General features: G+C 33.5%; 1 protein-coding gene across 1 annotated transcript in view; it reads left to right on the top strand.

The window, feature by feature from the left end:
* Positions 1 to 26,615, top strand: part of LOC108528771 (potassium channel subfamily T member 2-like) — a 44,161-nt gene extending 17,546 nt beyond the window's left edge. Inside the window, exons 2-3 of the mRNA XM_017870749.1 lie at positions 16,413 to 16,497; positions 24,111 to 26,615. Coding sequence (XP_017726238.1) covers positions 16,413 to 16,497; positions 24,111 to 24,222 — 197 coding nt within the window. The 3' untranslated portion in view covers positions 24,223 to 26,615. The remainder of the gene's footprint in view (positions 1 to 16,412; positions 16,498 to 24,110) is intronic.
* Positions 26,616 to 27,027: the final 412 nt, after the last annotated feature.

Raw genomic sequence — 27,027 nt, 5'->3', positions numbered from 1 at the left:
TCTACTACATGAGAAATGGTATTATATTATTTCAGAGTAGTGAGTAATAACTTAAAGCTGTATATTGTAAACTGTATAACATCTTTCAATCTACAATGCAAGAATTTGGTGGATGCCAACAGTTACCATACGGTCTGAAAAGTCTAAAATATTTACTATCTGGCTCTTTACAGAACAAAAGTTTGCCAACCTATGACCTAGAGGAACTACAAAATAACTAAATCAAAATGATATAACTAATAGCCAATAGTACAAATAAAATGGAATGATTAAAAGAAGAAAAATTTTAAAAACTCACTTCAAAGAAGGAAGAGATAAAAAAACAATAAGAAAGAACACAACGAGAAAAATGAAATGTCTAAACCCTAATATAGTAACAATTATATTAAATATAAAGGGACTACACAGTTCAGTTGAAATGCAGAGGTCATCAGGTAGCATTAAAGAAAGCAAAATGTCATATATGTAGTCTGAAAGAAACCCACTTAAATTAAAAAAAAAAAAACTGGTTAAAAGGAAAATGCACTTTAATTTTTTTTAATTTTAGTAAGCACATAGTAGTTGTATATATTTTCATGGTACATGAGGTATTTTGATAAAGGCAAATAATGCATAATAATCATATCAGGGTTAATAAGTTTTCTATTACCTCAAGCATTTATTATTTCTTTGTGTTATAACCAATCCACTTATACTCTTTTAGTTATTTTTAAATGCACAATAAATTATTATTGACTGTAGTCACCATGTTTTGCTATCAAATACTAGATCTTATTTATTCTATCTAATTATAGTTTTGTACCCAATAACTATCCCCTCTTCTCCCATGCCCACTACCATTCCCAGACTCTGGTAACTATCATTTTACTTACTCTCTGTCTCCATGAGTTCAGTTGCTTTAATGTTTAGCTCCCACGAATAAATGAGAACATGTGAAGTTTTTATCTCTGTGCGTGGCTTATTTTACCTAACATAATGACCTCCAGTTCCATCACATTGTTTCAAATTACAGTATCTCATTCTTTTTTTGGTTCAGAAAAACAAACAACAACAAAAACTGTTGTTTTGGAAGGGCTAGAGGGAAAAAGCACTTTATGAATGAGGAATAGATGTAAAATGACAACAGACTTCTTCTTAGAAACTTTGCAAATAAAAAAAAATAGAAAGGCATCTTTACTCCACTGTATATATGTATCATATTTTCTTTATCCATCCATCTCTTGATGGAACTTAGGTTGCTTTCAAATCTTGGCTAGTGTGAATACAGTTGCAATAAACATGGGAGTGCAGATATCCTTTCTTTTGGGTATATACCTAGAAGTGAGATTGCTGGATCATATGGCAGTTATGTTTGTAGTTTTCTGAGGAAGCTCTAAACTATTCTCCTCATAGTGGTTGTACTAATTTACTTCCCACCAACAGTGTACAAGGGTTCCCTTTATTCCACATCTTTGTCAGGATTAATCATTGCCTGTATTTTGGATAAAAGTATTTACTTGTGGTGAGATGATACATCATTGTAGTTTTGATTTGTCTTTTTCTGATGATCAGTGACGTTGAAGAACTTTACATATACCTGTTTTTCATTTATGTGTCTGCTTTTCATCAATGTCTATTCATCTCTTTTGCCTATTTTTAAATTGAATACTAGATGATTTCCCGTAAAGTTGTTTGAGCTCCTCACATATTTTGATTATTAATCACTTGTCAGATACAGAGTTTGCAGATAGTTTCTCCCATATTGTGGGTTGTCACTTCACTTTGTTGATTATTCCCTTTGCTGTGAATAAGCTTTTTAACCTGATGTGATCCGATTTGTCAATTTTTGCATTGGTTGTCTGCTTGTGGGGTATCAATAAGTCATTACCCAGTCCAATGTCCTGAAGAGTTTTCCCAATGTTTTCTCTTAGTACTTTCAGAGTTAATAGTCTTAAATTTAACTCTTGAATGTTGATTTATTTTTGTAAATAGTGAAAGATAAGGGTCTAGAGCTTCATTCTTCTGCATATAGATATCCAGTTTTCCTAGAATCATTCATTGAAATTCCTTTCACCAATGTATGTTCTTGACACCTTTGTGGAAAATGAATTCACTGTTGATATCTGGTTTTGTTTCTGGGTTCTCTATTCTGTTCCATTGGTCTATATGTCTGTACCATACTGTATCATGCCAGTACCATGGTTCATGCTGTGTTTTTATGCCAGTAACATGCTGTTTTAGTTACTATAGCTCTGTAGTATAATATGAAGTCAGGTAATATGAATCAGGTAATATGAAGTCTGCCAGTTTTGTTCTTTTTTGCTCAGAGTAGCTATACTGGGTCTTTGTGGTAACATATACATTTTAGAATAGCTTTTTTTATTTGTGTGAAGAATATCATTGGTATTTTGATAGGGATTACATTGAATCTGTAGATTGCTTTGCATAGCATGGGCATTTTAACAATATTGATTCTTCCAATCTGTGAACATGAAATATCATTCTAATTGTTGTGTCCTCTTCAAATTATTTCATCAATGTTTTTGGTTTACATTGCAGAGCTTTTTCACTTCTTTAAGCTAGTTCCTAGATATTTAATTTTATTTGTGGCTGTTCTAAATGGGATTACCTTCTTGGTTTAATCAGATTATTCATTGTTGGCATATAAAAATACTACTTTTTTTTTTTTTTTTTTTTGAGACAGAGTCTCACTCTTGTCATCCAGGCTGGAGTACAGTGGTATGCCTCCTGGGTTCAAGTGATTCTCCTGCCTCAGCCTCCCGAGTAGCTGGAATTACAGGAATAAGCCACCAGGCCCAGCTAATTTTTGTATTTTTAGTAGAGACAGGGTTTCACTGTGTTGGCCAGGCTGGTCTCAAACTCTTGACTTTGGGTGATCCTCCCGCCTCGGCCTCCCAAAGTGCTGGGATTGCAGGCGTGAGCCACCATGTCCAGCCACTGAGTTTTGTATGTTGATTTTGTACCCCGCAAGTTTACTGAATTTGTTTATCATTTGTAATACTCTTGGTTGAATCCTTAGGTTTTTCCAAATAGAACAGCGCATCTTCTGCAAACAAGGATAATTTGATTCCTTCTTTTCCAATTTGAATGCCCTTTCTTTCCTTCTCTCTCTTGCCTGTCTATTCTAGATAGAACTTCCAGTATTATGTTGAATGATGTTGTTGAAAGTGGGCATCCTTAACATGTTCCAGATCTTAGAGAAGAGGCTTTCAGTTTTCCCCACTCAGTATGATATCAACTGTGCATGTTGTATATGGTTTTATTGTGTTGAGGTTTGTTACTCCTATACCCAATTTTTGGAGTTTTTTTTTTTAATTATGAAAGGATTTTGAATTTTCCAAAATAATCTTTTTAATGTGCTGTTGAATTCAGTCTGCTAATATTGTGCTGAGGATTTTTGCATCAATGTTCATCAGAGACATTGGCCTGTAGTTTTGTTTGTTTGTTTCTTTGTTGATGTATCTTTATTTGGTTTTCGTATCAGGGTAATACTGTCTTCTTAGAAAGACTTTGGAAGTATTCCTTCCTCTTCTATTTTTTGGAATAGGTTGAGTAGGATTGTTGTTAGTCCTTCTCTAGATGTTTGGGGTGTAGCCATAGATTCCAAGGCTTTTCTTTGCTGGGACATTACTTATTATGGCTTTCATGTCATTATTTGTTATTGGTCTGTTTAGGCTTTTGATTTCTTCATGTTTCAGTCTTGGAAGGTTTTGTGTGTCTAGGAATTTATCAATTTCTTCCAGGTTCCTATTCATTTCCATATAATTGTTCATAGTTGCATAGCCTCTAAATGATCCTTTGTATTTCTACAGTATCAGTTGTAATGTTTCATTTTCATCTCTTATTTTATTTATTTGGGTCTTTCCTCTTTTTTTCCTTAGTCTGGATAAAAGTTTGTCAATTTTGTTTATCTTATCAAAAAACGACTTTTTCTTTTGTTGATCTTTTGTATTTTTTTTCTTCATTTCAATGTCATTTATTTCTGCTCATGTCTTTATTATTTCTTTTTTTCTGTTTTTGGTTTAGCTTGCTCTTGCCATTCTAGTTCTTTAAGATGCATCATTGGGTTGTTTGTTTGAAGTTTTTCTGCTTGTCTGATGTAGACAATTTTAGCTATAAATTTTCCTCTAAGTACCTCTTTCATTGTACCCCACAGGTTTTGGTATGTTGTGTTTCCATTAATTTTTTTAAAGAAATTTTTCAATTTCCTTCTTAATATCTTCATTGACCCATTGGTCATTTAAGATTATCTGGTTTAATGTCCATGTGTTTGGATAGTTTTCATAGTTCTCTTGTTGAAGATACTTGCTATAATGTTATTTTTAAAACAAATTATTAAAACTTGTCTTGTGGCCTAACATATGGCCCGTCCTTGAGAATAATCCATATATTAAGGAGAAGAATGTGTATTGTGCAACCATTGGATGAAATGTAATATAGATTCTGGCTGTGCCCCCACCCATATCTCATCTTGAATTGTAGTTTCCATAATCCCTAACTGTTGTGGGAGGGACCTGGTGGGAGGTAATTGAATCATGGGGGTGGGTATTTCTATGCTGTTCTTACTACAGTGAGTTCTCACAAATCTGATGGTTTTATAAGGGACTCTTCTGCCTTTGGCTCAGCACTTCTCCTTCATGCCATCATGTGAAGAAGGATATGTTTTCTTCCCCTTCTGCCATGATTGTAAGTTTCCTGAGGCCTCCCCAGTCATGCAGAACTGTGAGTCAATTTCTCTTTTAAAATTACCCAGTCTCTGGAAGTTCTTCATAGCAGTGTGAGAACAGACTAATACAAAATGTTTTGCCAATATTTTAATAGATATTTGGTCTATGGCAAGGATTAAGTTTGACATTTTCTTGCTGATTTTCTGTCTGGATGATCTGTTCCACATTGAAAGAGGGCTGTTGAAGTCTCCAGTTATTATTGTATCAGAGTCTAGCTCTCTCTTTAGTTCTTTTAATATTTTCTTTGTATATCTGGGTCATCCAATGTGGTTGCAGGTATATTTTCAATTGTTATATCCTTTTTCTAAATTTACTCCTTAATCATTTTATAATGACCTTTGTCTCTTTTATAGTTTTGCCTTGAAGTCTATTTTATCTGATATAAATACAGCTACTTCTAGTCTTTTTTGGTTTCTATTGGCATGGAATGTCTTTTTCCGTACCATTTTTTTGGTCTATGTGTGTCTTTTGAGTGGAAGTGTGTTTCTTGTAGGCAAGAAATCATTAAGTCTTGTTTTTCTAATTCATTCAGATGCTGTATGTATTTTGATTGGGAGGGTTTAGTCCATTTACATTCAATGTTTTCATTGATAAGTAACAACTTACTCCTGACTTTTTTTTTTTTTTTTTTTGGCTGGATGTTTTGTGGTCTTCTCTTCCTTCTCATCTTCCTGTTATTGAAGGTGATTTTCTCTGGTGGTATATTTTAATTTCTTCCTTTTTATTTATTGTGTACCTGTTGTAGGTTCTTTGATTTGAGATACCATGAGGCTGGCAAAATATCTTACAACTCATTTTATTAAACTGATGACAACATAACACTGATTTCATAAACAAACAAGCAAGTAAAGAGAAAACTAACCAAAACTCTACCCTTTAACTTTATCCTCCACTTTTTAACTTTTTGTTGTTTGTATTCATATCTTATTATACTATGTCCTGAAAACTTGAAAAGTTGTAGTTATGATTTTTGATCAGTTTATCTTTCAGTCTTTCTACTGAAAATACAAGTAATTTACACACCACTATTACACTGTTATAATATTTTGTGGGTTTTTTTGTGTATTTACTACTGTCAGTGAGTTTTGTACCTTCAGATGATTTCTTATTGTTTTAACATCCTTTTCTTTCAGATTGAAAAATTCTCTTTAGCATTTCTTATAGGCAGGTCTGGTGTTGATGAAATCCCTCAGATTTGTCTGACTGGGAAAGTCTTTATTTCTCCTTTATGTTTAAAAAATATTTTCAATGGGTCGAAAATACAAGGATAAAAGGACAACTATTATTCCTATTCTAGGATGCAAGTATTTTTCCTTCAGCACTTTAAATATATCATGCCACTCTCTCCTGGCCTGTAAGGTTTCCACTAAGAAATCTGCTCCCAGATATATTAGAGCACCATTGTATGTTATTTCTTTTCTCTTGCTACTTTTCAGATCCTTTCTTTATTCTTGATCTTTGAGAGTCTGATTATTAAATGTCTTGAAGTAGTCTTATTTTGGTTAATCTGTTTGATGTTCTATTACCATCTTGTATTTATATATTGACATATTTCTCTAGGCTTGAGAACTTCTCTGTTACTGTCCTGTTTTATAAACGTTCTAAACCTATCTTTCAACCTCCTCTTTAAAGCCAGTAACTCTTAGATTTGCCCGTTTGGTGCTATTTTCTAGATTCTGTGGGCATGCTTCATGTTTTAAAATTGTGCTTTCCTTTTTCTCCTCTGACTGTGTACTTTCAAATAGCCAGTTTTCAAGCTCACTAATTCTTCTTCTGTTAAGAGATTGATGCATTCTTCATTATGCCAGTCGCATTTTTCAACTCTAGAATTTTGCTTGCTTCTTTTAATTAGTTCAACCTCTTTGTTAAATTTTTTGTTAGGATTCTGAATTCCTTCTCTGTGTTATCTTGAATTTTGTGGAGTTTCTTCAAAACAGCTATGTTGAATAATCCATCTAAACAATCACATATCTCTGTCTCCCCATAATTGGTCACCGATTCCTTATTTTGTTTGGTGACGACACGTTTTCCAAGATGGTCTTGATGCTTCTGGATGTTCGTCAGTGTCTGGGCATTGAAGAGTTAGGTATTTATTGTATTCTTTGCAATCTGTTCTTGTGTGTACCCATCTTTCTTGGAAGGCTTTTCAAGTGTTCAGACTTGGGCTTTGTTATTTTTTAATTTTGCTTTCGCTTTTTTGGAGAGAGGGTCTTGCTCTGTTGCCCAGGCTGGTCTCAAACTCCTGGGCTCAAGTAGTCCTCCCTGTAATTCTGAGATTACAGGCATGAGACACCACACCCTGCCTGAGACTTGGACTTTGTGTTCAAAGTGTTTAGTCACTGCAGCCATATCTACTCAGGGGGCACCCCAAGCCCTGTAATGCTGTGGCTCTTACAGACTTGTAAAAGTACTACATTCTTGGTATTGCGTAAGATCTTGAAGCATTCTCTGGATTACCAGGCAGAGACTCTTGTTCTCTTTCTTTACTTTCTTCCAAACAGAGTCTCTCTGTGCTGAGCTGCCTGGAGCTTGGGGAGGGATAACACAAGCACCCCTCTGGCCACCACAACTGGGACTGCAATGGGTCAGACCTGAAGCCAACACACTATGGGGCCTTGCCTAAGGCTTGTAGTAACCACTGCCTGGCTACCACCTATGCTAGCTGAAAGCCTTAGAGCTCTACAGTCAGAAGGTGGCAAAGCCAGCCCATCTGTTTTTCTCCCTTCAGGTGGTAACTTTCCTGCTTATTCTGGGCAAGTCCAGAGATGCCTTTCAGGAGCCAGGGCCCAGAGTCAGAAACTTTAGGACTCCAACTGTATCCCTATCCTACTGCAGCTGACCTGGCACCTAACCCACAGACAAAGTCCATCCCTCTCTTCCCTCCCCTTCCTATAAGCAAAGAAATCTCTCCCTGTGGCCACCACTACTCCAGGCCAATGTTGGGTACTACCTGGTTACTGTCTATTTTCATTCAAGGCCCACATGCTCTTCGGTCAGATTTTGGTGAATGTTGTCGGGCATGAATCTCTCTCCTCAGGACAGCAGGCACCCCTTTGGCCCAGGGAGGGTCCAGAAATGCTGACCAAGAGCCAAGACCTAGGATTGGGGACCCTAAGAGCCTACTTGGTGCTCTATCCCACTGTGACCAAGCTAGTACCTGGGGCTGCAAGACAAAGTCCCCTTTACCCATCCCTCTTTTTCTCTAGCATAAAGAATCTCTTGCTGTAACCACCAGAGCTGGGAATGTTCTGGGTCATACCTGATGCCAGCACATCTCTGAGTCTCACTTAAGGCCCACAGCAATCACTGCTGATTATTCAGGGTCCAAGGGCTCTTTAATTGGCAGGTAATGAATGCTGCCAGGACTGAATCCTTCTGTTTAAGGAAGCAGGTTCCTTTCTGGCCTGGGGTATGTCTAGAAATATCATCTGGGAGCTAGAGGCTGGAATGGGGGCCTCAGGACTTTGCCTGGTGCCCTGTCATACTATGGCTGAGCTGGTATCCAAGTTGCAACACAAAGTCCTCTTTACTCTTTCCTCCCCTCAAGCAGAAAGGAGGAGCCTCTCTTGGAGCTGTGAGCTGCTTGCCTGGGGTTCGGGGAGGGGAGGCACAAGCACTCCCTTTGCCATCCCAGCTGATATCTCACTGGGTCTTGTGCCACATGAAGTCCATTGTCTTTGATTCCAACACAGCTCCAGGACTTCCCCAGGAATTTCAGTCCTTATAGCCTAGACTTCCTTTCAAGTTTATTTAGAATCCCAGAGCACTTTAGCCCACAGTGATAAGGCTTGCCAGAACTCATGTTGTGACTGCTGGAATAGGCAGCTCTTCTCTGGCTAGAACTTGTCTAAGTGTTCCTTCTGTGGGCGCTGGCTGAGCTCTGCTCAGTGTTGCTTACCACTGTTTCACGGCAGTACTGAGTTCCAATGCAGTCTCACAGTCACTGTGTTCTCCATTCCCCTAGTGCACAGACTCCCTGCACCATGCGGTCACCGTCAAAAGATAGGGTAGGGTTGGTGTTGGAAATTCAAGATGGTCTCTCCTACCCTCCTTAGTGCCCCTTTCAGTGACATAAAGTTAAAAACAGATGCTGTAATTGCTCACCTGATCTGTGGTTTTTATGAAGGTGCTTTTTATGTGTGGATAGTTGTTCAATTTGGTGTTCTTTCAGAAAGTATGATCAGTGGAAGCTTCTATTTGGTCATCTTGCTTCAACTCCTCTGTGGAAAAGCACTTCTTAAAACAGGTTTTTTATGCAATAAAAAAAGAAAGCTAGAGTGGCTGTATTAGCATCAAAGTAGATCCATGCAATAACATGGATTCAACACAAAAACATAGCTAAGAGAAAAATAGGAACACATTTTATTACTCTTAGAAAACTGATTGCTTCTTGAAATTAGTGATTGCTAGAAGTTGAGAGGAGAAAATTGACTACAAAAGGGGCATGAGAGATCTTTTTGGCATTTTGAAAGTGTTTGACACCATAATTATGGTAGTGGTTGCCACACTATGCATTTGTCAAAACTCAATGTGCACTTGGGATTAGTTAATTTCTCATTTCATTTTTACCCAACACACCTATGTGATAATCAAAACAGTGATGGTGATCCTAAAATAACTTCAATGATATGTTTAAAGTTATATAGGAGGTTTACAGTACCTTACAGTAAACCTATCACTAAAGATTCCTGACACTTATTCTGAAGATATGTATTATACAGTATGAAGCCATTCTAAGAAAATTGCTAAAAGGGTGTGTGAGGGCAAAAACTTTGCCTGTCTTGTTCATTGGTGTGTCCTCAGAATTAGAATTATCTGTGATTCATATAATCATGCTGTTATCATTACTGAATGACTTAGTTGAAAAAGAAACTAATGAATACCATGTGATAAATTACAATTATCAACTAATCATAAAAATGTTCTGTAAGTCGAATGAAAGTACTGCAGTATAGCTGCAAAACTGGAAAACTTGGTGTGTACTTATTTTTAAATTATTTAAGTAATATGTTTAGTATAGTTTTCTTCAATCCTCAGCTATTACATCAGTAGTAGTACCTTTAAATCAGTGGGGCCAATTATTAAAATAAAATTATGTAATAAATATGCTATTTGTGTTTCCAAAATTTTTTTGGCTTTCTGTAATGTCTTGATTTTACATTTTCAGATTATCAATTAGATTCATCACTAAATTTTGAAGTACTTCACCTGAACACATGTAAAACCTTTTATTTGACATGCAGTGAATATTCTATTTAAATGTAAATGTACTCTATGTTCCTTACTATGAAGACAATCTGTATAGTTTTATCCCATATTATTTAATATAAAATAGCTGTCATCATAGTATTTTGAAAGAAACTAGTATTTATTGAGAGCTTCCATTTACCAGGGCTCCCAGTAGCCTTGAAGATTATGATGGGGCAAGGGATGTGGGACAATGGAGAAAGCATCTTGACAAAACAAAACAGGACTTTGCACCACTGAAGAAATCATATATGCTTGGACTAATTGTTCATGTTTGCTTTCTTTTGAATTCTTTATCATGTTAAAAAAATATAGCAAAGTGGTTTTGATCTTTCAATATTTATAAAATATAACATTGGTTTTTAAAAGAAAACCTATGTTTTCTTTTAAACACAGGTAGGGTACTGACATAGGCTTTTAAGAAATATTGAAAACTCTATTTTGAAAGGAAAATTGAGTATCAAGTAGCTAGTTTTATTTGCCGGAAGCTAGTAAGTGATGGAGTGGCTCATGGCGAGTTGAAATGTAGCTTGTTCTGAAAATCTATCCACTCATTTTACTCATAGTTTCATATAATCTTGAATACACTGAATATTAATATGAAGATAAATTAAGACAGTTCAAACATTATTAATAATTTTATCTTGCCTATCAGAAAATGATTAAAAATCTTTGAATGGTAATAAAAGTAACTTTAAATAGAGGTCAGTTAAATGGAATTATTTTTTTTTATTCTTATCTCTAAGCACCTTTCACATCCCCCAAATATACTGGTCAGTTCAGTAAAAATAGAGAAAATACTTGTACTCATAAACATAATTTGGCACTAAACTGGAATACATGAGCAAATTGAGTCAGCACTGTAAAACTAGCCAGTTTTATAGGTGGGTAACACGTAATGTGTATATAAGTTCAGGTGAAGGAAAATGAAATCATCACTAGGTTATGCTATTACCAACTATGTAGAAGAAGTTAAGTACTGTACAACTGTGATTATCTTCCCTAATAAGGTGTTTCTTATACTGACTAAAGGAAAACACACTGTCTTTCTCATATAGCACTAATTTATTTTACTTGTTTTCTCCCATTGGCATTCAAACATACTGTGGTATCTCCCGCTTAACATTCTGTCTCTCCTTCTTTCAGTCTCTTTCTCCGTCTTCCTTTCTCTCTCTCCCTCTCTTTTCTCTCTCTGTCTCCCACATCATGTCTAACTCTCTTCCACTCCCTTTTTAATAATTTATTCAATTTCTATTGTTCTCATGCTACCAATATTTCTCACATGGGTTTCTGTTTCACAATGACCACCTAATAGTCCTGAGTTTAAACCACACAGTTAATTTCCCACAAAGCAATCAAAGTGATATATTTAATATAAAATTGTTTCATTCCACCAGCCTTCCCCTCGACCCTTACAATCTTTCAATGTTTTCTCGTTGCACTTAGAATAAAATTCAAACTGCTGACCAAGGTTAAAGCCCTTCTAGAATCTGGTCCCAGCTTGCCTGTTCAACATCATCTCAAATTAATCTTCTTCTCTCTCACTTTAGTCCGTTCCCTGGTGCCTACTTTCTACAAGTTAAACCAAACCATTTCTTGTTTTGCCATTTGCTCTTCTATTTGTTCAAAACACTCTTTCTCTATTTATGCATGCCAACACCTTCATATAGCAATATATATTTAATTTTTTTTTGTAATTTACTGCTTGATTTTGCCTGCTACAATAATAATAATCTTTATGTTGCACTTAATATCAATAAGGCACTAAGTACAAGAACTATAAATCAATGTGAACATATTAATTTTAAATTATATTTCTTATTTATTTATCAGAATTTAATTCTAACAACAACCTGTGAGATTGCAGTGTTGCTATCCTCATTTTTCACGCCAGGATGCTAATCACAGAGATTAAGAGAAATTAAATAATTTGTGTAAGATCTCAGAGTGAGCGATTGGCAGATCCAGAATTTCAATGCATGCAGTCTGGTTTCAGAGCCTTTGTTCTTAACTGGGCCTCTAAGTGATATCGTTATATTATATAGAATGTTCCTCTGACTACACATGATACAATGGATGTGTGTTTTCAGAAGTTATATTCGTGTACTAGGGCTGCCATAACAAAATACCACAGAGTATATGGTTTAAACACTAGAAGTTTATTTTCTCACAATTCTGGAAGATGGAAGTCCAACATCAAGGTGCCCAAACTTTGATTTCTTCTGAGGCCTCTCATGTTGGCTGACAGATGGCTGCCTTCTTTCTGTGTCCTCATACAGTCTTGTCGTCCTTATACAGTCTTGTCTCTGTATGTATTTACTCCTGGTATCTCTCCTTTTTATGAGGACACCGGTCCTATTGGATTAGGGGACAACCCTGTTGACCCCATTTAAACTTAATTAGTTTTTGAGAGTCTATCTCCAAATACAGTCATCTTAGTGGTTAACTTTTCTTTTCTTTTTTTTTTTTTTTTTTTTTTTGAGACAGAGTCTCGCTCTATAGCCCAGGCTGGAGTGCAGTGGCCGGATCTCAGCTCACTGCAAGCTCCGCCTCCTGGGTTTACGCCATTCTCCTGCCTCAGCCTCCTGAGTAGTTGGGACTACAGGCGCCCGCCAACTCGCCCAGCTAGTTTTTTGTATTTTTTTTTTTTTTAGTAGAGACGGAGTTTCACCGTGTTAGCTAGGATGGTCTCGATTTCCTGACCTCGTGATCCGCCCGTCTCGGCCTCCCAAAGTGCTGGGATTACAGGCTTGAGCCACCGCACCTGGCCGGTAGTTAGCTTTTCAACCCTGGAGTTTGGGGGGGAACGCACAATTCAGGCTATAACAGAAGTATTATTTAATGGTAACCTATACAAATATACATGATATTTAATTTTCTTTCTTACAAAATTCTATTATGCTCTTTTAAAAATCCTTTTAAAATACTTCAACATGAAAATTTAAAACAAAACAAAATATGAAATTAATGTGCATGGAATAGAACTCATTAATCAATTATTTTGTAAGAACCATAGGAATATGATTCTGTTTCTTTTCTAATGTGATCTATTTATACAAACTACTCTAAGCAAAATATTTAATAATTTTATATCGCAAACTAAGTTTCTTTGTAAATGCTAGTAGCAATCTTTAACTTTTCTCCATATAATTTATTTTAACGTTTACAATATTCAAAATACTATTTTCAGTTTTATGAGTAGTTTTATTAAAAGAATTATGTCACTGATGAAAAGTAATTTTAATAAAATAATTTAATCCATATAATTTTTTTTTTATTTTGCCAGTATCATATTTTGGTTATCAGGAACACAGTAAATATATATTCGCTGCAAATTCCCTTCATAGATATTTTTGTTTGGTAAGAAATAGCTTCTGTTGTTCATAAAGCCAATTTACCAAACAAAATTTACTTTATTCAGTAAATATGGTATCCTTGTTGCAGAGCCATATTTTAATTAATTTGTATCTTTCCCATAGTCAATGATAATTATCATGATACAATCCTGAAGATCCCACAAATCTACCACATTTTCACCTCCAGAATGAAAGAATGTCTAGAAAATAACCATAGAGAAAGACTGATGGAGACAAAATATTCCAGGATTATGGCTAATAAAAACTATTGTTGAATGTGGTTTTGATGTGTGATTGCAATACACTTTTAGAAAATCTCACTCCTTCATTCTTTATTATTATTATTATTATTATACTTTAAGTTCTAGGGTACATGTGCACAACGTGCAGGTTTGTTACATATGTATATATGTGCTGTGTTGGTTTGCTGCACCCATTAACTCGTTATTTATATTAGCATTATATAATGCTAATATATAATATATAATGTATATTATTATATAATATATAATTTATATTAACTCATCATTTATATTAGCATTATATAATGCTTCTTAAACACAAAGTCACAAAAAAGAGGGGCAACTGCAGGCCTTCTCCACAAAGCAGCATGGCAGAGAACAAGCAGGCAAACTGTACCCTATAGCAAGGCACACATGAAAGAAAAAGAGAATAGCTTTGAAGTCAGCAAATTCTTTTTACCTAATTCTAAAAGGTAAGTCATTCCTTCTCCCTGAGGAAAAGTCAATGAGGGGTGAGGAAAGAAACCCAGAGAGATTATTTCTGATTATGATGTTTTCTATGTCGTAATAAGCCATATATAATAATTGAATTGAAAACATTGACAAAATGCTTGCTCCAGTCCCTGTGGTTTGTGGGAAAATAAAAATCTTCAGTAGGAAAAATAATACAGGCTGCTTAAGCAGAAAAAATAATATTGACACAAAATCGTATCTCCTGCTGGAAATTTCTCAATTAACTACACAATTTTACATTTTAACAGATAAATCAGGTCACTAATAGAATTTGGCTTGTTTCTGGAACCAAAAATGAGTATAATATCCTGTTAATAATCAAGGATAAAAGCTAGGTATTGATATTGACTGATAAGTTATCTGTTAAATTGTTTTTCTTGTATCACAGTTCAATAATGTCATTGTTTATAAAAGAAACAGAGTTTCATACATAGTCAAATAAGATGGAGATTTTCTAGTCCACCTCTTACTTTTTAGATTATTACAATTTAGTCTCCACAATGCACTATCAACCTTTGCAGAACAGTTGTAGAAATTCAAGCAAGGGGGCATTTCTCAAAGAGCACATATGAATCAAAATTTCTTTTCATATGGAGAAATAATCCAAGTAATCTCCTACCAGCAAAATATGTTTTGAGTTGGAATTATACCTTATTTGTAGTAAGCATCAATATATGTTCATTGGAATTTTAATCTCCAGCCAGTTAACCTAGCCATCTAACACTAGATGTGACCACTAGATTTAGCAATAAAAATACAGATTCCCAGTGGAACTTAAATTTCTGATAAGCAACAAAAATATTTTAGTATAAGTATATCACATGCATTATTTGGCATACATTTATTCTAAAAAACATTAGTTGTATGATCAAGCCACTGTACTCCAGCCTGGGTGACAGAGTGAGATCCCAACAACAGCAACAAAAATGGTAGTTGTTTATCTAAAATTCAAATTTCATGGGCATTCTCTATTTTTCCTGGCAACCGTAACACTATGGCATGATACAATTCCTTGTGTGTATCCCATAGATGTGGAACTGAATATACTAGTTTATTTGATTATGAATTTGGTGAGCTATTGGTTGTAATAATTTTACTGGCAAACTCATAGTGGATTTAATTATTTTGTGATTTATCTGCCTCGTAAGATAAGGATTTTGTTTTACACTTTAAAAATAGGGCACATCTCCATATCAACTTGAAATATCATAGCTGAAAATAGTGTCTTTCATATTAAATTGACAGGTTTCTCATTAGAGGGACACCGTAGTCAACATTACTTTATGAAAGTAATTTATATTCCAGTGCAGCAAATTGTTCATCAGGGTCAGCTATGTTGGGCTTAAAATATCTTGATTTTAGTTTAATGCAGTTATTTGAGTATGCACTAAATACTGTTGGTATTGGTATGAAACTGATTCTTAGATTGGTATGAAACTTATTCTTAGACTTTGGGTCAAACTGAAAAAATTATTTCTTTCTTCAGGAGCCATTCTTGTCTGCAGCTGCAGTGGCTGGAATACTATAGCTCAAGAACAGGATTCTTGAGAGAATTCTCATAGATTGAAAATTTTGCCCATGGGAGGAATTATGTTTATTGAAGTATACATCCACATAACTTTATATTTACATCTTACGATAATCTTGAAATCTAAAAAATTGAGACCCCAAAGCTGTTTGCCATTGTTTTTCCTAAAGCTATATATATAGCTTTAGGAAAAACAAATGATTCAGCAGTACACCTCCCTTAAAATTCATGGTTAAATTCTGTTCCAGAGAATTATTTGCATCCTGCAAAAGCATTAAGATGAGTTACATGAGATGTGTCATGTAGCAAAGCCAAACACATATTTAGGGTCTTCAAGCTTTTTTGACACATATCTATTATGCTTTCTAAATATAATGTAATTATATTATTTTTCCCAAGAATTTCCTGTGTGGATATTCTTTTCTAGGATTGTTATCTATAGCCATAATTATTTTTTATAATTGATAAAGCATAGTAAATCAAGTAAATGTCTTATCTAGGCATTTATTAAAGAAAAATACTTTTTCAGTGTAATAAAAGGTAGATTATAACTGTGGTTATTCTGAACAGAATTAGATACTTTATTTTATCATCTATTGGAACAAAAAATAAGTACCCATCAGATATTTTCAATGACAGTAATTTGAAAACAGCCAAACTTACATGCACAATCATGCTGTGGACAAAACTACGTAAGTTCTTGTTGACAGTTATATGGTTTGAATACAAGCTGTTTGATAGTAATTCCTGTAATTTTCTATAAGTAGTATAACAAACTTGTCACTTATTTATCTTCTAGATGAAATGAATGATCATCAAAGTACCCTCTCCTACATCCTGATTAACCCATCTCCAGATACCAGAATAGAGCTGAATGATGTTGTGTAAGTTGATCTTATATCTCATATAACACATATATTTTTAGAAAACTACTATTTATTTTGTACTTTCATTAGGTCATCCTAGCCTCTTATTTTCTTATAAGTGCTTAAATAGTCTATGCCTAATTTTGTAAATAAACAAATGCATTTGATGTGTTTCATGTAATATAAAAATTAGGATTGTTTAAAAGGAGTATAAAATAAAGAAATAGCATGAATTCTGTATTCTGTGAGCTAAAAAATATTTGGAAAAATAAGGGAAAATCTGGAAGAATAAAAGAGCAACTCAACAGGAAACCTGAAATATCCCACACTGTCTAGTTCTAAATACCTTTAAGTTCCCAAAAGCCGAATTACGATTGGTCAAGCACTTATAGATAAAGGTCTACGGTACTAATTTTATTTCTCAAAAAATAATTATTGAACATATACAGTTGTAGCACTCACCTAAATATGTGAGATAGACTAAGGCATTTTCTCCGACTTCGAAGTCCTTACACTGTAATTAACAAAGCTACAATTTACACATGAAAAATGTAATAGTAATACATAATATGACTTTGTCACTAACAAACTAAATCAGTTGAATGAGATAGACAGTGCTTTTCTGAATTAATAGAGGGAGACTTTATTGAGTGGTTGGAGCAATTATAAAGAATGTAAGACTTAAACTAGACTCTGAAAGGTAGATAGAATTTGTGATGGTGGAGAAGAGAGGACATTCCAGAACAGGAAGAATGGCTTGGAAAATGCACTATACAGGAATTGCATAAAGTGTTTCAGTGGCAATTTGACTGGAGTAGAAGTTTTGTGTAGTTAGCATTTCTGTTGAAAGGTAAATGTAATACTGAAAAAATAAATTATATTTGCCTCTGGAAAGGTCTTAGATGACAAAATGGATTTAAAGTTGGTCTTAGAGATGATGAACAGCACTTAGACATATATGAGCAAGCATGTAGCAAGACTTTAGAAAAGGCACTTTGACGGCTGTTGGTGTAAGCCTAGGAAACAAATTCCTTAGAAGAATCTGCCCTTGAGATACACGACCTGTCCTGGGGTAGATCAAGTGATGTTTACCCAAGGTAGCTAACTATACATTGTATTGCTGACAGAAAATGAGTGCAAAAGATCCACATGTTTTGTTGGATATTAGATCCATAGGATGTGTTTGCATCTGTAATCCAGAAAGCAAGTGATAAGGTCAGAGACTAGCAGAACTGAGAACATTTTGTGATGCTGAGCATAATATGGATCCATGCAAGAGGTTTAGGACTAAATGTAATAATGTGCAAAAATTTAGAAGACTCTTTGATATGTTGTCAGTTTTGTGGAAAATTTTGACTGGAGTGGAAAGGGTATGATTTTTTTAAAGGAGTTCTGCAGAAAACAATAGAATTGATTGATAGGATGGGTTAGGGTTGAGGTGAACATGAATGTAGGGTAAACAATTAAAAAGCAGGTGTGAGGGAATGAACCATCTGTCATAGCATCAAGATAAAGCATTGCGAAGGCAAGCCCCTATCTAAATAGATTTATGAAGGCAGAAAATGAGACTTGATTATTGATTTGGGAATTGAAAAAGAAATCTAATATAGCTTTAGGGTTTCGAAACTGTGTGATTACAAAATAAAATAAAATGTTGTTTCAACAAAACAAGTCAGAATGGGGAGACAATCTTCCAGGCTGAAAAGAGGAGTTGTTGGGTAGTAAAAAAAAAAAAAAGAGAGATGATATGTGGGTTCAAGTATATATGTATTTTTAATAAATATTGACTTTCTAATGAATTAATTTTTATTGATACATACTACTTGTGCATTTTATGGGGTACATGTGATATTTTGATACATGCATAAAATATGTAATGATCAATCAGGGTAATTGGGATAGCCATTACCCCAAACACTTATAATTTTTTTGTGTTAGGAATATCCCAAATCTTCTTTTCCAGCTATTTTGAAATATACAATAATGTCTTGTTAAGCAGAGTTGCCCTACTGTACTTTGAAGCACTGGAATTTATTTCTTCTGTGTAACTGTATTTTGGTTACTAATAAACCAATCTCTCTCCATCTTCCCCTCCTCATCACCCTTCCCAGCCTCTGGTAACATTCTACCCACTATCTCCATGAGATCAGTTATTTCAGCTCACACATTTGAATGAAAACATATGGTATTTGTTTTTCTGTGGCTTATTTCACTTAACATAATGTTTTCCAGTTCTGACTGTGTTGCTGCAAATGACAGAATTTCATCTTTTTTATGGATGAATGGTCTTCTACTTTGCCTATATACCACAAATTTTCTTCGTCCATCCATTCAAATATACTATTTAAAGTACAAAGAGGAAATGCATAGAAAGCATTGAGATACATAGTATTAGAACTTTGAAGATAAGCCCGTTTTCTATAGAAAACAAAAATATTACTTCTCTTCCAGCTGAAAAAGGCAAATAGGGAATGTTTTCCCAAAATATAAATACAGAAGAAAAGTAGAAGAATGAGTGTTGAACTACTGAGGAGAGTTTTGTTTTAGGGCAGAAACAGGAAGCATTTCAAAAACTTATTAGGAAAATAAAACAGCAGGAGTAAATCTGACCCCAAATAAATGTAAAGAGATTCCTAAAATGCACCTGAGATAGAACTATCTAGTATAATATTGCTTTATTTTATCATCTGATAATACTGGTTAGAATACAGGAGCATTGGGGAAACAGACGAATAATAATTTAAGCTAGTAGAATTCTTAAGTCACTGTCAAAAATTGTATCTGATGGTGGTACTGAATTTATAAAGGACTTCAATTAGAGGAAAACTTCTTATTTATGATGTACTTGGATTTTAATTTCTCATCCTGGACCCTTCACATGGTATATTATGATAGTAAAATAAAGCTGTTCTTTTTTCTTAGCATCCACATTTATACATGTCTTTTTTCTTTTAAGTCCATAGTATAGACAATTTTATTAAATATCTAATCTACCCATATTAATTCTAGCCTTCTTATACCTCTTTTCAAATAAGTATAATTGGGTTAATTATACAGAATGTTAAAATTATGCTTACTTTGTTTTATTTTGTAATAAATTATATTTCTTTAGCTTAATACAATCATTTCCCTAATTATTTTGACAGAATGTTCAAAGAAAATGCTGTCAACCTTTTGAGTCTAAGAACATGTCCTTTTGTCAAATATTTATGTTTATAATTTCAAATAATGTTTAACCTTTTTACTTATGAATAAAATACATATGTCACAATGTGGACAGGTAAAGTAGACATATTTTAGAGAATTTTCCGCCTTTTAGATACTCTTATTTTTTATTAGTTTTAAGCTAAAACATCAACATGACTGCTATTAAAAAAAATTTAAAAAGCTTTACTTACACCATTGCAGTGATCTGTATTTGTGACACTAAGATAATTAAATTTCATTGGAACCAGAGCAATGATAAATTATCATTTGAAAGATGCCTAACATGACAAGTAATATATAAAAACACAGTTTAAGAAATTTGCTTTATTGGACTCAGAGGTTTTGTAATGATAATAGTAAGAAAAGGAACTTTTGCTACTACATCAATGAATGTAGAGGATAATGGATTATACTGGTTTCTTTTATGTTTTCTAAAATTCACTTTCAGAAGTTCATTTTAAATGAAGAAGCAACATTAATTTGATACAAACAATAATAAATCACTAGATGATATGGTATTAAAAAGTATAATTTGCACTATTAGTTTTCTTCATCAATCTACAATGCTATTGATATTTAAAGTAATTATAAAGCAGTGTGCATATATGACAAAATCCAGTTAATAGGTCCAAGAACACTAATCTCAACTTTTTTTTGGTCAAAGAAAATAGACTCAATGTTTTTTATTGCCTTTTCTCATTTTCATTAAGGAGTATATTTTATGAACTTTTTCCTTCAGTCTTTAAGAACACAGTGCAATCTTTATTAGAGTTCTCACTTTTTAATTAGTTTCCCTGTTCATTTTATATACTGCCTCTTAAAAATATTATAGAAGTATGAAATACTTCTTTCATTTGGACTTGGAACATGGCTTTCTTAGAATGCTGTGTTGCATATATTTATTTTCTTTCTCTGCTTTTCAAACCCTTAGTGACTTCCTACTGCCTTTGGAACACAATTGAAACTAATTATTCTGAAACTTAAGGTCTTTCATTACCTGTTTCCTACCTTTGTTTCTGACTTTACCTACCATGATTTACCAGTTTTCTAAAGTCAAATCCTTTCTAAGCACATCAGAAACATCCATCCTCTGTAGTCTCCATTGACAACGTTTGGAGTCACCTCCTGTTCCTTCCTCCTAAATCTTCTCTGAAGCCTGGAGAGGCAAGTTCAACCCAACCCATCAATAAAGTAGTTTCTAATTCTCTCTGTTGTTCTTTTTCACTTTGTATGACGTTTGGAATTTCTTTTTTCTTTCCATTATATCTACTTCATAAATTATGCTTTAATCTTCTGCCGGATAGAGGTCAAGTTTTGTGATTTTTTTAAATTCTAAAGTGTTAGCACAGTTTCCTACAGGTGCTCAAGAAGCAGTTACTGAAGATACTCAGGCATACCTCAGAGATACTGCAGGATTTGTTCCAGACTACCACGATAGAGTGAATATTGCAATCAAGCGAGTCACTTGAATTTTTTGGTTTCCCAGTGCATACAAAATTTATGTTTGCATTATACTGTGGTCTACTAAGTGTGCAAAAGCAAAGCATTGTGTCTAAAAATGTACTTAATTAAAAAATAGCTTATTGCTAAAAAATGCTAGCAATCATCTGCACCTTCATGGAGTCATAATCTTTTTTTGCTGGTAGAGAGTCTTGCCTCAATGTTGATGGCTGCTGACAGATTGGGGTAGTGGTTTCTGAAGGTTTGAATGGTGTGGCAATTTCTTAAAATCAGACAACAATGAAGTAGTATGCTGCATTGATTGACTCTTTCTTTCATGCAAGATTTATCTGTAGCATGTGATACCCTTTGATAGCATTTTATCCAAAGTGGAACTTCTTTCAAAACTGGAGTCAATCCTTTCAAACCCTGCTGCTACTTTGTCAACTAAGTTTATGTAATAATATAAATTCTTTATAGTCATTTCAACAATGTTCATAGCATCTTCAGCAGGAGATTTCATCTCAAGAAACCAATTTATTTGATCATAAATAAGAAGCAACTCCTCATTCATTCAAGTTTTGGTCAGAGATTGCAGCAATCGAGTCACATCTTTGGGCTCTGCTTCTAATTCTAGTTCTCTTGCTATTTCTACCACAAATGCAGTTACTTCCTCCACTGAAGTCTTGAACCCCTCAAAGTTATCGATAAGGGTTAGAGTCAACTTCTTCCAAACTTCTGTTAATGTTGATATTTCTACCTCATCCCATGAATCATGAACATTGAAATGACTCTTTGATCCATGGACTGCAGAATAGCTGTTGGGTTAGCAAGAATGATACAATACTAATCTCATTGTATATCTCCATCAGAGCTCTTGGGTGACCTAGTGCTTTATCAAGGGACAGTAATATTTTGAAAACAGTCTTTTTTTTAAGCATTAAGTCTCAACAGTATTCAGTAAACTATGCTTTAAACAAATGTGCTGCCAGCCAAGCTTTGCTTTTCCATTTCTAGAGCACAGGAAGAGCAGATTTAGCAGAATTCTTAAGTGGAATTACCATTCCAGAATGGTAAATGAGCACCGGCTTCAACTGAAAGTCACCAGATGTATTAGCCCCTACCAAAAGAGTCAGCCTGTCACTGAAGCTTTGAAACCAGGCTTTGTCTTCTCCACTCTAGCTATGAAAGTACTAGATAGCACCTTTTTTCCAATAGAAGTCTGCCTTCCAAATTGAAAATCTGTTGTTTAATTTAGCCACCTGCATCAATGATCTTATTAATAGTTTGATTTTTTGGATAACTTGCTGTAACCTCTCCATTGGCACTGTCTGTTTCACCTTGCACGTTTATGTTATGGAGGAGACTTACTTCCTTAAGCTTCATGAGCTAACCTCTGCTAGCTTCCTCTTCTGTAGCTAACCTCTTCCATAGCTTCTTTACCTCCTTCACCTTTCAGAGAACTGAAAAGAGGTAGAGCATCACTCTGGATTTGGCTTTGGATTAAGAGAATGTTGTAGCGGGTTTGATCTTTTTTCCAGACCACTCATACTTTTGCCATCTCAGCAATAAAGCTGTTTACCTTTCTTATCAGTTGTGTATTCACTGAAGTAGCACTTTTAATTTCCCTAGGAACTTTTCCTTTGCATTTACAACTTGGCTAACTGGCACAAAAGACCTAACTTCCAACTTATGTAAGCTTTTGATGTGCCTTCCTCACTAAGCATAATCATTTCTAGCTTTTGATTTAAAGTGAGAGACATAAGACTCTTCCTTTCACTTGAACAATTACAAGTCATTTTTGGGTTATTAACTGATCTAACTTTAATATTCTTGTGTTTTGGGGAATACAGATGGTGGAGGAGAGGGAGAGAAAGTCAAAGGAACAGCCAGTTGGTGAAGTGATCAGAACACACATATTTTATTGGTTAAAATTGCTTTCTTATATGGGTGCGGATAATGGTATCCTAAAACAATTACAATAGGAACATCAAAGATTACTGATCACAGATCACCATAACAGATATAATTACAATGGAAAAAGTTCAAGTTACCAAATCTGACACAGAGACCCTAAGTGAGCTCATGTTGTTGGAAAAAATGTCTCCAATGGACTTGCTTGATGCAGGGTTGCCACAAAGCTTCCGTGTATAAATAATGCAATATTGACAAAGTACAATCAAGTAAAAAGCAATAAAAAAGGTATGCCTGTACGTCATTTGACAGTCTGAAGTAAGACAACTCTCTTAAAACAAATTCTCACGTTAATGAAATGTTTGAGTTTGGCAGATAAACGTTTTTATATTTACTAGCAGAATTAGTTAAGAATGATTCTCCATACTTTAATATTATCACTTACTATACCATAATCTGAATTTTAGATAAATAATTTTCAGCTAATTTAAACATTATGCATTATATTCACTATAAACATTTGTTAAACTGTTGATTTTATAGACTCATAAAATATTTAAATTGAAAAGACTATAGAAACCATTTACATCAATCTCCTAATTTTTTCAAGTCATAAAAATAAGACAAGGAACAGTTAAGTAATGGAAGAATAATGGCTAAAATGTAGGTCTCCTTCATAGAAAAATGGCCAAAGTAAGGGATAATAAGTCAACAGCATACTAAATCATAAAACTCTGATGAGACAAAGGTGCTGAAATTGATTATAATTGAAAAATAATGGTGCCTGACAGCCAACATGCACAGGGAAAAAGAGGAAGAAGAAGAAACATAATAGTGCTTGATTCATCAGCATTCATCATCATAATCTTCTCAGGTATGAAAATGGTAGTGTTAACCGTGCCAAAGTGTAAAGGCCAACTAAACAGTGAGTTCTACCACCAATGTTGTATATAGACAGTTTAGATTATCTGAAAACTGAACAAATAAAGTAGAAATATAAAGTGTTAGTGTGAATCAATGTTGCCTGTATTTACTATTGCAAAGTTATTTATTTTGTTTTCTTTTATTAGATACTTAATTCGACCAGATCCATTGGCCTACCTTCCAAACAGTGAGCCCAGTCGAAGAAACAGCATCTGCAATGTCACTGGTCAAGATTCTCGGGAAGAAACTCAACTTTGATAAAAAATAAAATGAGAAACTTTTTTCCTACAGGGACCTTGCTTGGAACCAGAAAAGTTTTGCTGGCACGAAAGAAACTAGATGGAAATACATGTAATTCTCTCATATTTAAAAACATAATCTCTTCTCTTAGAAGTATAGATCATTTTGAAATTTAATGTACTTACCGGTACTCTCCCTGTTAATAGTTGAAGGACATCAATGGAATAGATTTGAAAAGCTATATTAAAATACAAAAATTTAAATCTGACATTTAATTATTTTATAATAATCCAAACTATATGAAACCAGTTTTAAAAATTATTAAGGTTTTATGAAATTGACAAAATCTAACTCTATTTGGTGCATCACAATGGACACAGAATGTTGCTGCTCCTCTTAAAAATTAAATGTGTCATATCATATTCTTTAAACTTACTGTTTTACAAAACTGAGCTCATCATAATTGTCTAGTCTTCTCTACATAGAGATTAACCAACAAACTTGTGTGGCTGACTTTTGTGTAAGAATCATAGTTTGCTTTAGAATACGAATCTTTAAGTCATTTTAACTTTTTTTCTCTGCCTTATGATATAAAAATATTTATCTTAGAATTTGAGATGTTCATAGCATGTTTTACACTGAAGAAACTAAAACATAAAAGAAACACTAAGTTCCTGCACTTTTGGTAATTTTATGTCTAGCAAACATTTTATGCCAAGAAAAGCATACTATAAAGCAAATATCTATTATTCTCCTAAATGAATGCCTAGCATAGAGAAAATACTTAATACACATTTGTTGACTTAAATTTAATTCAAGGATTAAAACATTAACTGGATTTCTTGAAATATACAGTAATGATTGTCCTTAGGCTCTTGGGCTTTACCATTTTCATATATCTGTATAGTAAATTTCATTAGAAAATTCTTTTAAAATTGACAGAAGATAATTTATACCTTTTATGGAATCTGAAGACACTTCAAAACAATAAAAGTCCTTCTTATGTCTTTGGTAATGGAACAATAACACTCGATGAAGGGTGTATTAAAAATTTTGGCTTAATTTTGAAATCGTATATATGAACTATATAAGAGAAAAGCATAAAACAAAAATAGGTAGCTCTTGGCTTTTAACATTAATGCAAATCATGCAGAATTTGAGTCATAAATTTAAATATAAATGGACCATTTATGACACCCATTTTTTACCTTTATTGCATTTACCCCCCACAGAAATAGATCAAAAAAGCACAAGAGTATGTGTATATAGTTTACCAGGTAGTGGAAGTGTGTTAAAATGTTCCTATAAAATAAACATTGGTAAATTTAAATATATACTATTCTAATTCTGTATTTTTTAATTTTTGAATTTGACATTGATTTTAATTCAACAACAACAAAAAATGAATATAAAACTAGAAAGGGAAATTTTTTCTTTTCATAATGAATCAGATCAACTTAAAGGATAATACATTGTTTTAAGAAAAGATATTCTAGTGTTCTCTCAATAATTCTACAGAAATAAAAGGGTAAAGTGCAACGTGAAATCAAAGATTATAGTCATTATATAATTTGGCTTGGAGACTATGAAATGTCTTTTTTTCTTTTTGGTATTTTACATTATTCACGTTTTAGAATAACAAGAACACCAAGAATTACCCCTAAAACAGAGACCCTGCATTTACTCTACTTTGATCAGAGAAGTAGAATGTATAACAGGTTACCTAAAATTGGAAGCATGCCTTAAAACTTAAAGATTGTATGCATATATGTGTATATGTTATAAACATTGGAAATACATTTGACACACACATTCACATATAAATTGTTAAAAACTGAAGGCAGAATGGAACTAATATATGTAACAGAGAAAAACAATAAATTTATTGAACTTATTTTATATTTGCATATCAAGAGTCAAGTACGATGTTTCTTTAAGTTGACTTTTTTTACTTCATTATTTTTAGGAATAAATGTAAGATTTTACAAATCTTTTATTTCCCCACAAGATCTGAAGTTTAGTATTTTTGCATTATGACAGTTGTTGAGACTAGGATTTTAAGCTAGGATATGATTATATTTCCTATATAACTAAAATTTTGTTTCATAAATTTTAAAATAATTATTTTTGACTATGAACATTAGTCCAAATTTAATATTTGACACAGTTCATACCAGCTTGCTACAATAATGATAATTTATTAGTCTTTCTGTTATTTAAACAAATAAAAATATGCTTATACAAGACTTTTAATGAACTGTTGCCTTTTTAAAATAATTATACTTGCACATGAAAATAAAATATAAAGTCATTAATAGTCCTTGTAGCCCAATGGGAATTGATGTCTGTACCATTTTGCTACCAGTTACATTGAACTGCTTTAAAATAAATAATAAAATTATTTCTAATGATGAAAACTCTTGATTTTTTTGCCAAAACTTCAGTTGCTTAGATAAATTATGTGTTGGATCTATAAAATCATTTTCAGTTTTATATTTTAAACCCAAAATAACTATGGAGGTGATCTCATTGGAAAATATAGTGATAAATAAAGTTCTGTTGAATTATATCTTAACATAATAGATTCTGAATAGTTGCACTATTTCAGAAAAGGAGAAGTGAGCATGGAAGGAGAGTTGAGATGGGAGGAAATGAACTTTAGGAAAAAAGGGGGCAAGAAGAAAACAGAAGGTAAGAAAAAAATAAACCTTAGTGAGGACATCAGAAGAGAGAAGTATTTTATGACACAGAATCATGTCACAATACACTCATTTAAGAATCAGATATCTCTGGTTAGAGAAAAGAAAAAATAGTTTTTAATGT

Source organism: Rhinopithecus bieti, unplaced genomic scaffold (assembly GCF_001698545.2).
Source record: "Rhinopithecus bieti isolate Rb0 unplaced genomic scaffold, ASM169854v2 scaffold_5406, whole genome shotgun sequence".
Taxonomy (NCBI): domain Eukaryota; kingdom Metazoa; phylum Chordata; class Mammalia; order Primates; family Cercopithecidae; genus Rhinopithecus; species Rhinopithecus bieti.
The sequence above is the reverse complement of the archived record's forward strand: the minus strand, read 5'-3'. Positions and strand labels throughout refer to the sequence as shown.